This window comes from Leucoraja erinacea, unplaced genomic scaffold (assembly GCF_028641065.1).
Source record: "Leucoraja erinacea ecotype New England unplaced genomic scaffold, Leri_hhj_1 Leri_140S, whole genome shotgun sequence".
In the NCBI taxonomy this organism is placed as follows: Eukaryota; Metazoa; Chordata; class Chondrichthyes; order Rajiformes; family Rajidae; genus Leucoraja; species Leucoraja erinaceus.
In genome coordinates this window covers 145,001-157,500 of record NW_026575682.1, presented here as the reverse complement: position 1 = coordinate 157,500, position 12,500 = coordinate 145,001, and the positions used below count along the sequence as shown (strand labels likewise).

Genomic DNA, 12,500 nt, shown 5'->3' with positions numbered 1-12,500 from the left:
AGTCTCCGCCCTCCCAACCTCTCATCAGTCTCCACCTCCCCCTCACCAGAATCCCCCCCAGCCCCATTGAGTCTCTCCCTCCCTGAGTCTCCCCACCCCCCGACCGATCTCCCCCCCCCCCCCCACCGATTCTCCCCCCCAACAGAATCTTCCTCCCACCCCCTGCCCCCCCACCCCACACAGACTGTCCCCCCCCCACCCCAGTCTCCCCACACTGCGGGAGACAGACACACGATACGGTTCGGGTCAAGGGTGGAAGGGGGGGGTGAGAGCGGGGGGGGAGAGGGGCCAAGATCTAAGGGGGAGGAGGGGGTCACGGGGAAGGGTGGGAGGGAGGACCAAGGTCAAGAGGGAGAGGGCCAATGTCATGGGGGAGGGGGTCAAAGCTGAAGGGGAGGGGTCACGGTAGATGGGTGGGGTCAAGGGGGAGGGGGGGGGGGTCAAGGGGGTGGAGAGGTCACGATCTAAGGGGGAGTGGCCAATGTCAAGGAGGAGTGGCCAATGTCAAGGGGGAGGGGCCAATGTCTAAGGGGGGTGGGGGGTCAATGTCTAAGGGGGAGGGGGCCAATGTCAAGGGGGAGGGGCCAATGTCTAAGGGGGGTGGCCACAGTCTAGGGGGGGGGGCCAATGTCAAGGGGGAGGGGCCAATGTCTAAGGGGGGGGGGGCACATTCTAAGGGGGGGGGGGGCCAAGTGTCAGGGGGGGGGGCCAATGTCTAAGGGGGGGGGCACAGTCTAAGGGGGAGGGGCCAATGTCAAGGGGGAGGGGCCAATGTCTAGGGGGGAGGGGTCACAGTATAAGGGGGGGGGGGCACAGTCTAAGGGGGAGGGGTCACGGTCTAAGGGGGAGTGGGCCAATGTCAAGGGGGAGGGGTCACGGTCTAAGGGGGAGGGGTCACAGTGTAAGGGGGAGTGGACAATGTCAAGGGGGAGGGGTCACGGTCTAAGGGGGAGGGGTCACGGTCTGAGGGGGAGTGGCCAATGTCAAGGGGGAGGGACCAATGTCTACGGGGGCGGGCGCAAGGCAGAGGGGAGGGGTCAAGGTCCCCACTCTCTATCGCATCTTCAGGGCGGACACACACACACACACACACACGTGGGGACGTGTCGGAGAGAGGTGGCGCGTGTACGTGGGGCAGCGATGTCGGTCGCGGCGCTGAGTGACCACCTACCTGAGCCCCCCGCAGGTTCTGAGGGTCCAATACCTGAGAGATGGGCCGGTTGGGCGGCTTGGACAGCAGCTGTTGTTGCCCACCCTGGACCAGCGAGGACTGAGCAGACGAGCCCATGCTCTGTACAACAGGAACCATGGGTTAGGGTGGCGCACACACACACACAGAGAGACACAGACACACAGACACACAGACAGAGAGACACAGACACAGAGACACGCACAGACACACACACACAGACACACACACACACACACGCACACACACACACACACACACACACACACACACACACAGAGACACAGACACACACACACACACACACACACACACACACACACAGACACAGACACACACACAGAGACACACACACACACACACACACACACACACACACACACACACACACACACACACACACACACACGTACACACACACACACACATACACACACACGGCGCACACACACACACACACACACACACACACACACACACAGACACACACACACGTCCACACACACACGGGCACACACACACGCACACACACACACGCACACACACGCACACACACACACACACACACACGCACACACACACGCACACAGACACACACACACACACACGCATACACACACACACACGCACACACACACACACACACACAAACACACGCACACACACACACACACACACACACACACACACACACACACACACACACACACACACACACAGAAGATCAAGGTAAATGTACAAAAGGCAATTGTTCACTGGGAGACGACAACGGGAAACAGAGATAAACACACGTAACCAGGAGGACATGTCAGCACACTGGTGGGAGAACTGGGGAGACACACGTACACGCACACATGGAGAGAGAGGGAAAGCACACAAGCTACACACTGGAGGTGAAGTATCTGGGATGGGGGTTGGGACACAGACACACACACGTACAGGGACAGCAAGGGGCTACTGGAGGTGACAGTATCAAGGGAACTGGAGAGGAAAAGGAGAGAGAGGGAAAGCAAGGGGCTACTGGAGGTGAAGTATCTGGGATTGGGGGGGGGGGATGGAGAGAGAGGGAAAGCAAGGGGCTACTGGAGGTGAAGTATCTGGGATGGGATGGAGAGGGAGAGAGAGAGGGAGCAAGGGGTTACTGGAGGTGAAGTAGCTGGGATGGGGATGGAGAGAGAGGGAAAGCAAGGGGCTACTGGAGGGGAAGTATCTGGGATGGGGGGGTGGGATGGAGAGGGAGAGAGAGGGAATGCAAGGGGCTACTGGAGGTGAAGTATCTGGGATGGGGGTGGGATGGAGAGAGAGGGAAAGCAAGGGGCTACTGGAGGTGAAGTATCTGGGATGGGGGTGGGATGGAGAGGGAGAGTGAGGGACAGCAAGGGGCTACTGGAGGTGAAGTATCTGGGACTCACCTTCTGGACCACGTTCTCCTTCTGCACTTGGCTCTGCCGCAGCTTCTTCAGCAGCACCAGCCGTGCCTCCTCCAGACGCAGCTCGTCCCGCAACTGCTTGATGATCATCTGCCGCTCCTCGGGGCCCTTGCCCTGCAGCCGAGAGAAGGACGGAGCGCTGAAGGATGCAAGATGGGGGCCGGGGAACGCAGCGACTACTCCAGTTACAACGTTGATGCCCGACCCGGCCTGCCCAGTGTGTGTGTGTGTGTGTGCGGATAGTCACAGAGTGATACAGTGTGGAAACAGGCTCTCCGGCCCACCTCGCCCAACACTGACTGTCCCACCTACACTAGTCCCACCTGCCTGCACTTGGTCCATATCCCTCCAAACCTGTCCTATCCATGTAAACATAGAAACATAGACAATAGGTGCAGGAGTAGAGGCCATTCGGCCCTTCGAGCCTGCACCATTCGCCATTCAATATGATCATGGCTGATCATCCAACTCAGTATCCCATCCCTGCCTTCTCTCCATACCCCCTGATCCCTTTAGCCACAAAGGCCACGTCTAACTCCCTCTTAAATATAGCCAATGATGTAGCTGTCTAACTGTTTGATGATGTACCTGTCTAACTATTTCTTCTGCAGTTGCACAGGGCTCTGGTGAGACCACGTCTGGAGTGTTGTGTACAGTTTTGGTCTCCTAATTTGAGGAAGGACATCCTTGTGATTGAGGCAGTGCAGCGTAGGTTCACCAGATTGATCCCTGGGATGGCGGGACTGTCACATGAGGGAAGATTGAAAAGACTAGGCTTCATTTAGAAGGATGAGGGGGGGATCTTATAGAAACATATAAAATTGGGACTGGACAAGCTAGATGCAGGAAAAATGTTCCCAATGTTGGGCGAGTCCAGAACCAGGGGCCACACACACACAGTCTTAGAATAAAGGGGAGGTCATTTAAGACTGAGGTGAGACTGAGAAAAAACGTTTTCACCCAGAGAGTTGTGTGAATTTGTGGAATTCCCTGCCACAGAGGGCAGTGAAGGCCAAGTCACTGGATGGATTTAAGAGAGAGTTAGATGGAGCTCTAGGGGCTAGTGGAGTCAAGGGATATGGGGAGAAGGCAGGCACAGGTTATTGATTGGGGACGATCAGCCATGATCACAATGAATGGCGAATGGTGCTGGCTCGAAGGGCCGAATTGGATGGAGGGCTAACGTGTTTGGCAACAGGGAGATCAGGTGGGTCCAGCGGACTGTGTGAAGGTGACTGGTGATCAAGGTGTCAGCAGGGCTCACAAGTGAAAGGCCATTCGGCCCATCCAGTCCACTCCACCATTCAATCATGTCTCCTCATCCCATTTGACTGCCTTCTCCAGAACACACCAGCTCCAATCAGGAAGTTAAAAATACCCACTGACTTGGCAATGAGTTCCACAGATTCACCACCCTCTGACCAAAGAGATTCCTCCTCAACTCCTTTCTAAAAGAGCGCCATTTAATTTGGAGGCTGTGCCCTCTGGCCCTAGACTCTCCCACTAGTGGAAACATCCTCTCCACATCCACTCTATCCAGGCCTTTCACTGTTCTGTAAGTTTCAATGAGGTCCCCCCCCCTCATCCTTCTAAACTCCAGCGATTACAACGCTCATCATATGCTAATCCACTCATTCCTGGAGCTATTCTTGTAAACCCGCTCCTGGAACAGCACATCCTTCCTCAGGAGATAAGACACAAAATGCTGGAGTAACTCAGAGGGACACGAGGCATCTCTGGAGCGAAGGAATGGGTTAGAAACATAGAAACATAGAAATTAGGTGCAGGAGTAGGCCATTCGGCCCTTCGAGCCTGCACCGCCATTCAATATGATCATGGCTGATCATCCAACTCAGTATCCCGTACCTGCCTTCTCTCCATACCCCCGATCCCCTTAGCCACAAGGGCCACATCTAACTCCCTCTTAAATATAGCCAATGAACTGTGGCCTCAATTACCCTCTGTGGCAGAGAGTTCCAGAGATTCACCACTCTCTGTGTGAAAAAAGTTCTTCTCATCTCGGTTTTAAAGGCTTTCCCCTTTAGAGGGAGTTAGCTGTGGCCCTTCTGGCTAAAGATCAGGGGTATGGAGAAAAGGCAGGTCACCCATACTGAGTTCTCTGATCAGCCAGATGCTGCCTGACCGGTGCAGAGTCACTCCAGCCGTTTGGTGTCTATCTTCGGTGTAAACCAGCATCTGCAGTTCCTTCTTCAGATATAGGTTGGGGGGGAGGGGGATGTTGGTGGAATCAGGCAGTCGGCGCAGGCCGAAGGTGGACAGGAGGGTCTTTTGCCCCCCACCCCCACCGCCCACCCCTCACCCTCACCCCCATCCCACGCCGCTCACCTTGAAGATCTCCAGGTTGGCCATCTTGATCCTGTCCTCGAAGCAGCCATTGGCGCGAGGGCTGGAGGCCTCGTTGTCTGACAGCACAATGACGTCGGGTGAGGGGGTGCTGCGCTCCCGATCCACCTCACTGCAACACAAAAGTCGATCACTCACACACCACACTGCCCCCACACACACACACTGCCCCCACAAACACACTGCCCCCACACACACTGGCCACACACACACTGGCCCCACACACACTGGCCCCACACACACTGGCCCCCTACACACTGTGGCAGAGAATTCACACACTGGCCCACCACACACTGTGCCCCCCACACAATGGCCCCCCACACACTGGCCCCCCACACACACTGCCCCCCACACACTGGCCCCACACACACTGCCCTCTCCCCCCGTATTCACCTCAATAGACAATAGACAATAGGTGAAGGAGGAGGCCCTTTGAGCTTGCACCGCCATTCAACGTGATCACGGCTGATCATTCCCAATCAGTACCCCGTTCCTGCCTTCTCCCCATATTCCCTGACTCCGCTATTTTTAAGAGCCCTGTCTAGCTCTCTCTTGAAAGCATCCAGAGAACCTGCCTCCACCGCCCTCTGAGGCAGAGAATTCCACAGACTCACCACTCTCTGTGTAAAAAATGATTTTCTCATCTCGGTCCTAAAAGACTTCCCCCTTATCCTTAAACTGTGTGTGTGGCCCCTTGTCCTGGACTTCCCCAACATCGGGAACAATCTTCCTGCATCTAGCCTGTCCATCCCCTTAAGAGTTTTGTACGTTTCTATAAGATCCCCCCTCAAACAAGGTTGGAGGGATATGGGCCAAACGCAGGCGGGTGGGGCTAGCGTAGCTGGGCCATGTTGGCCGGTATGGGCAAGTCGGGCCGAAGGGCCTGTTTCCATGTTGTACGACTCTGAGCAAGATCTCGTTCAGAGAGGAGTGTGTGTGTTTGTTGCTGCAGTTCTGCAGCATGCCAGGAGAGGGTATGAGAGAGCTGTCAGGATGACCACAGTGAGCTATGTTGCTCCAACCAGCCTGCCTGTGGCTGCCCCTCTCACTCCTGCATAGATTCGATCTGGAGCCCGTCTTGTCAATGGATGTTGCCGGGACTCGAGGGTGTGAGCTACAGGGAGAGGTTGAGTAGGCTGGGTCTCTATTCCATGGAGCGCAGGAGGATGAGGGCTGATCTTATAGAGGTGTACAAAATCTATGAGAGGAATAGATCGGGTAGATGCACAGAGTCTCTAGCCCAGAGTAGGGGAATCGAGGACCAGAGGACACGGGTTTAAGGTGAAGGGGAAAAGATTTAATAGGAATCTGAGGGGCAACTTTTCCACACACAGGGTGGTGGGTGTATGGAACGAGCTGCCGGAGGAGGTAGTTGAGGCTGGGACTATCCCAACATTAAAGAAACAGTTAGACAGGTACATGGATAGGTCAGGTTTGGAGGGATATGGGCCAAATGCAGGTAGGTGGGACTAGTGTAGCTGGGACATTGTTGGCCGGTGTGGGCAAGTTGGGCCGAAGGGCCTGTTTCCACACTGTATCACTCTGTGACTCCCTCAGTGGGCTCCCGGGCCCCTTTTAGTTTAAGTGTAGGAAGGAACTGCAGATGCTGGTTTGGACAGTAGACACAAAAAGATGAAGTAACTCAGCGGGACAGGCTGCGTCTCTGGAGGGAAGGAATGGGTGACGTTTCGGGTCGAGACCCTTCTTCAGACCGTGACAAAGGAGAGATATAGACGGTGATACAGACAGCAGCTGCTGCTGCTGCGGCCCGACCGGAGAGTCGGAGGCTCCAACGGCAGGTCTGTGGACGGCGGCACCGGGAGCCCGCGGGTCCCTGGAGGGAGACTGCTTTTCAGGGCTCTCGCAACGGCGACTTCTCCCGCCCGAGTTGCGGGGTTGAAGAGCTCCTGGAGCGGGGCCTGACATCACTGCCCCGCGCGGCTTGGAATGGCCGCGGGACTCTGCGAGCGCACACCGGGGGCTCTAACACCAAGACTTAGGATAGCTTAAGGATAAGGGGGAAATCCTTTAAAACCGAGATGAGAAGAACTTTTTTCACGCAGAGAGTGGTGAATCTCTGGAACTCTCTGCCACAGAGGGTAGTTGATGCCAGTTCATTGGCTATATTTAAGAGGGAGTTAGATGTGGCCCTTGTGGCTAAGGGGATCAGGGGGTATGGAGAGAAGGCAGGTACGGGATACTGAGTTGGATGATCAGCCATGATCATATTGAATGGCGGTGCATGCTCGAAGGGCCGAATGGCCTACTCCTGCACCTAATTTTCTATGTTTCTAAGACCCGGTGTGCGACCTCGCACCACCCGGCGTGGCTTTAATGGCCGCGGGACAATCGCCATCGCCAGCCGGGGGCTTTGATTTTGACTCTGACATGGGGGGGGGGGAGGGGGGGGGAGTGCAGTGGAGAGATAAGTTTATTTGGCCTTCCATCACAGCGATGTGATGGATGTTTATGTAAATTATGTTGTGTCTTGGGTCTATGTGTTTGTAATGTATGGCTGCAGAAACGGCATTTCGTTTGGACCTCAAGGGGTGCAAATGACAATTAAATGTATCTTGTATCTTGTAGATATAGAACAAAGGAATGATGGATATGCCAGAAAAGTAACGGTGACCCAGGAAACTGGTCCTTGTTAGCTGTGGGTTAGGTGGAAACTAGTTACTGACGATGAGACTCAGCAGGCCGACAGTGGAGCCATTACAACAATTAGGGTGGTGGGGAGGGACGGAGAGAGAGGGGACGCAAGGGTTACTGGCAGTTAGGGAAATCAATATTCTCTATAATTTAATCTATGGAAGCAGCGTAGAAACAGGCCCTTTGGCCCCTCGAGTCCACTCTGACCCGCACACCAGGGGCAATTTACAGAAGCTAATTAACCAAAAAATGTGCATGTCTTTGGAATGTGGGAGACAACGCACGCGGTCATCGGGGAACGTGCAAACTCCGCACAGACAGCACCCGCGGTCAGGATGGAACGTGGGTCCCTGGCGCTGTGAGGCAGCAACTCTACCGTTGTGCCTTGGTTTAAACTGAAGATAGACACAAAAAGCTGGAGTAACACAAGTAAAGGGGAAGTCAGTAAAGATGGGACCAGGGTTATGGGAGGGGCTGGGACAAGTGCAATGCCCAGGGTCGGGTAGACACTGCCCCGTCCCCGCCCCCACCCCCAGGCGGTACCTCTTGTGTGCGCTCATGTCCACAGGCTCGTCGCCCATGTTCTCTTTGCCGGCTTTAGTGACGGTGCGGAGCTCGGGCCGGCCCTTCAGGCTGCCGTTCATCTTGTCGTCGGCTGCCCGCTGGTGCTCGGGCTTGGCGGGGATCAGCTCGGGCGACGGTTCGGGCACCGCCAGGTCCTTGCGCTTCAGCAGGGCCAGCATCTTCAGGCGCTCCATGGCCTCGTGTCCCTCCATCTTCAACCGCTTGGCCACCAGATCCTCCCGCTCGTCCGCCCGGTCCAGGCCCCGCTTCAGCAGGTGGAGCCGCAGAGCATCGTCCGACATGCGTTCCATACTCCTGCAGCACCACACACGGAGAGAGAGAGAGGGACAACGTTAACGTTACTCACAGAGAGAGAGAGACGTCGCTCACACACAGAGACCGACACTCACAGAGAGAGATGTCACACACACACACAGACAGAGAGACCGTCACTCACACACAGTGACCGACACTCACACAGAGAGAGATGTCACTCACACACACAGACACACACACACACAGACCGTCACTCACACACACAGACACCGTCACTCACACAGAGAGACATCAGTCACACACACATACAGACCGTCACTCACACACACACAGAGTGACCGACACTCACACACAGAGAGATACGTCACTCACACACACAGACACTGTCACTCACACAGAGAGAGTGTCACTCACACACACACACACACAGAGACACCGTCACTCACACAGAGAGAGACTGTCACTCACACACACACACACACACACCATCACTCCCACAGAGAGGGGGAGAGATGGGAGAGAGAGAGGGGGGAGAGAGAGGGGGGCGGAGAGAGAGAAGGGAGAGTGAAAGACGCACACAACGTCACTCCCAGAGAGGGGGAGAGGGAGAGAGAGGGGGGAGAGAGGAGGGGGAAAGAGAAAAAGAGGAGAGGTGAAAAAGAGAATATGGGAGAGGGGGAAGAGAAATAAGGGGGGATGGAGAGAGAGGGGGGGGGAGGTAGAGAGGGATAGAACGGAGAGAGAGGGTGAGAAAGAATGGTGGGAGAAAGGGGAGAGAGAGAGAGAGGAGGCTGAGAGAGGATGGGGTAGAGAGAATGGGGGAAAGGGGGGGAAGGGAATGGAGAAAGGGGGGTAAGAGAGAGGGAGAGATAGATAAAGGGGGAAAAGAGCACACAGCACGCACACTGGCCCTTCTGCCCAACCCGCCCATGCCAACCAGGGCCCAGCTGTACATGCCAACCAAGATCATAGAGTCATAGTCTTACAGCGAGGAAACGGTCCATTCAGCCCAACTTGCCCACACCGACCAACATGCCTCATCTACAGTGATCTTACCTGGCTACATCTGACCCATAACCTTCTAAATCTAAAAATGAGCATGTTGAATGGTAGTTGAGAAAAAGTGTTTCCTCGTCTCCGTTCTAAATGGCTAACCCCTTATTCTTAAACTGTGTGTGTGTGTGTGGCCCCCGGTTCTGGACTCCCCCAACATCGGGAACATGTTTCCTGCCTCTAGTGTGTCCAAGCCCCTAACAATCTTATACGTTTCAATGAGAGTCCCTCTCATCCTTCTAAACTCCACAGAGTGTACAAGCCCACAGCCGCTCCATTCTCTCAGCATATGACAGTCCCGCCATCCCGGGAATTAACCTGGTGAACCTACGCTGGGCTCCCTCAATAGCAAGAATGTCCTTCCTCAAATTAGGAGGCCAAAACTGTACACAATACTCCAGGTGTGGTCTCACTAGGGCCCTGTACAACTGCAGAAGGACCTCTTTGCTCCTGTACTCAACTCTTCTTGTTATAAAGGCTGAACATGGTCATTGATTACTAGTGCCTGTGGGAACTCTGAATGGCTGCTGTAAATCCTACAGTATCGCGGGAGAGAAGGAACGGATGACATTTTAGGCCGAGACCCTTCTTCAGACCATCGACCCTCTCCAGACCTTTTTATTTCTAACTGCCGCCGTGTAGAGCGCCCTGGAGAGGAAGAGACTACAAAAAGTAGTAAACACTGCCCAGTCCATCATCGGCTCTGACCTTCCTTCCATCGAGGGGATTTATCGCAGTCACTGCCTCAAAAAGGCTGGCAGTATCATCAAAGACCCACACCATCCTGGCCACACACTCATCTCCCTGCTACCTTCAGGTAGAAGGTACAGGAGCCTGAAGACTGCAACAACCAGGTTCAGGAATAGCTACTTCCCCACAGCCATCAGGCTATTAAACCTGGCCCGGACAAACCTCTGATTATTAATAGGTACACAAAAAAGCTGGAGAAACTCAGCGGGTGCAGCAGCATCTATGGAGCGAAGGAAATAGGCAGCGTTTCGGGCCGAAACCCTTCTTCAGACTGAAGAAGGGTTTCGGCCCGAAACGTTGCCTATTTCCTTCGCTCTATAGATGCTGCTGCACCCGCTGAGTTTCTCCAGCTTTTTTGTGTACCTTCGATTCTCCAGCATCTGCAGTTCCTTCTTAAACTCTGATTATTAATAGCACATTATCTGTTATTTGCACGTTACCAGTTTATTTATTCATGTGTGTATATATTTATATCACGGTATATGGACACACTGATCTGTTCTGTAGTCAATGCCTACTATGTTCTGTTGTGCTGAAGCAAAGCAAGAATTTCATTGTCCTATTAGGGACACATGACAATAAACTCACTTGAACTTGAACTTGAACAAAAGAAAATCTCTAGGTGTTCAATACTGGGACATCCGAGATGGCCTCATTCTTTAGGGAACGGGGGTTCCCCTCTCCGCCCTTGCTCCCCCTCCCCCTAGTCGCAGCAGAGACAGAGTTCCCCGAGTCCTTACCTTCCACGCCATCAGCCGTCGCATACAACACATAATCCTCCACCTCCAACGGGATCCCACCACCAGCCACATTTCCCCATCTCCCACCCCGTTCCGCTTTCCGCAGAGACCATTCCCTCCACAACTCCCTGGTTAACCAGACTGATTCCTGGGATGTCAGGACTGTCTTATGAAGAAAGACTGGATAGACTTGGTTTATACTCTCTAGAATTTAGAAGATTGAGAGGGGATCTTATAGAAACTTACAAAATTCTTCAGGGGTTGGACAGGCTAGATGCAGGAAGATTGTTCCCGATGTTGGGGAAGTCCAGGACAAGGGGTCACAGCTTAAGGATAAGGGGGAAATCCTTTAAAACCGAGATGAGAAGAACTTTTTTCACACAGAGAGTGGTGAATCTCTGGAACTCTCTGCCACAGAGGGTAGTTGAGGCCACACAGTTCATTGGCTATATTTAAGAGGGAGTTAGATGTGGCCCTTGTGGCTAAAGGGATCAGGGGGTATGGAGAGAAGGCAGGGACGGGATACTGAGTTGGATGATCAGCCATGATCATATTGAATGGCGAATGGTGCAGGCTCGAAGGGCCGAATGGCCTCTACTCCTGCACCTAATATCTATGTTTCTATGTTAACTCATCCCTTCCCACCCAAACCACCCCTTCCCCAGCAACCGCAGAAGATGCAACACCTGTCCCTATACCTCCCCCCCCCCCTCGACTCTGTCCAGGGTCCCCGACAGTCCCTTCAGGTGAGGCAGAGGTTCACTTGCTCCCCCTCCAACCTCATCTACTGTATCCGTTGTTCCAAGATGTGGACTCTTATACGTCGGCGAGACCAAACGCAGACTGGGCGATCGTTTCGTGAACACCTTTGCTCACAGCCCGCCTGAACCAACCTGATCTCCCACTTTAATTCTCCTTCCCATTCCCACACTGACCTTCCTGTCCTGGGTCTCCTCCACTGTCAGACTCAGGCTAAACACAAATTGGAGGAACAGCATCTCGGGCAGCTTACACCCCAGCGGTATGAATATTGATTTCTCAAACGTCAGGTAGCCCTGGCATTCCCTTTCTCTCTCCCTCTCTCTCTCTCTATCCTCCCCCACCCAAGTCGCTTTCACCCAACAAACAGCTGACAATGTGTTACCATATAACCATATAACAATTACAGCACGGAAACAGGCCATCTCGACCCTTCTAGTCCGTGCCGAACACGCATTCTCACCTAGTCCCATATACCTGCGCTCAGACCATAACCCTCCATTCCCTTCCCGTCCATATAACTATCCAATTTATTTTTAAATGATTAAAACGAACCTGCCTCCACCACCTTCACTGGAAGCTCATTCCACACAGCCACCACTCTCTGAGTAAAGAAGTTCCCCCTCATGTTACCCCTAAACTTCAGTCCCTTAATTCTCAAGTCATGTCCCCTTGTTTGAATCTTCCCTACTCTCAGTGGGAAAAGCTTTTCCACGTCAACTC

The 12,500-nt window shown here is 53.9% G+C and overlaps 1 protein-coding gene across 6 annotated transcripts in view; it reads right to left on the bottom strand.

The window, feature by feature from the left end:
- gatad2b (GATA zinc finger domain containing 2B) overlaps nucleotides 1-12,500 on the bottom strand; it is a 57,949-nt gene that overhangs the window by 15,060 nt on the left and 30,389 nt on the right. For all 6 annotated transcript variants that reach the window (XM_055665664.1, XM_055665659.1, XM_055665663.1 and 3 more), the window contains 4 exons: nucleotides 8,179-8,514; nucleotides 4,966-5,095; nucleotides 2,602-2,733; nucleotides 1,172-1,291 (listed from right to left, as the gene is read on the bottom strand). In XM_055665664.1, the coding sequence (XP_055521639.1) occupies nucleotides 1,172-1,291; nucleotides 2,602-2,733; nucleotides 4,966-5,095; nucleotides 8,179-8,510 (714 nt within the window). In that variant the 5' untranslated portion in view covers nucleotides 8,511-8,514. The remainder of the gene's footprint in view (nucleotides 1-1,171; nucleotides 1,292-2,601; nucleotides 2,734-4,965; nucleotides 5,096-8,178; nucleotides 8,515-12,500) is intronic.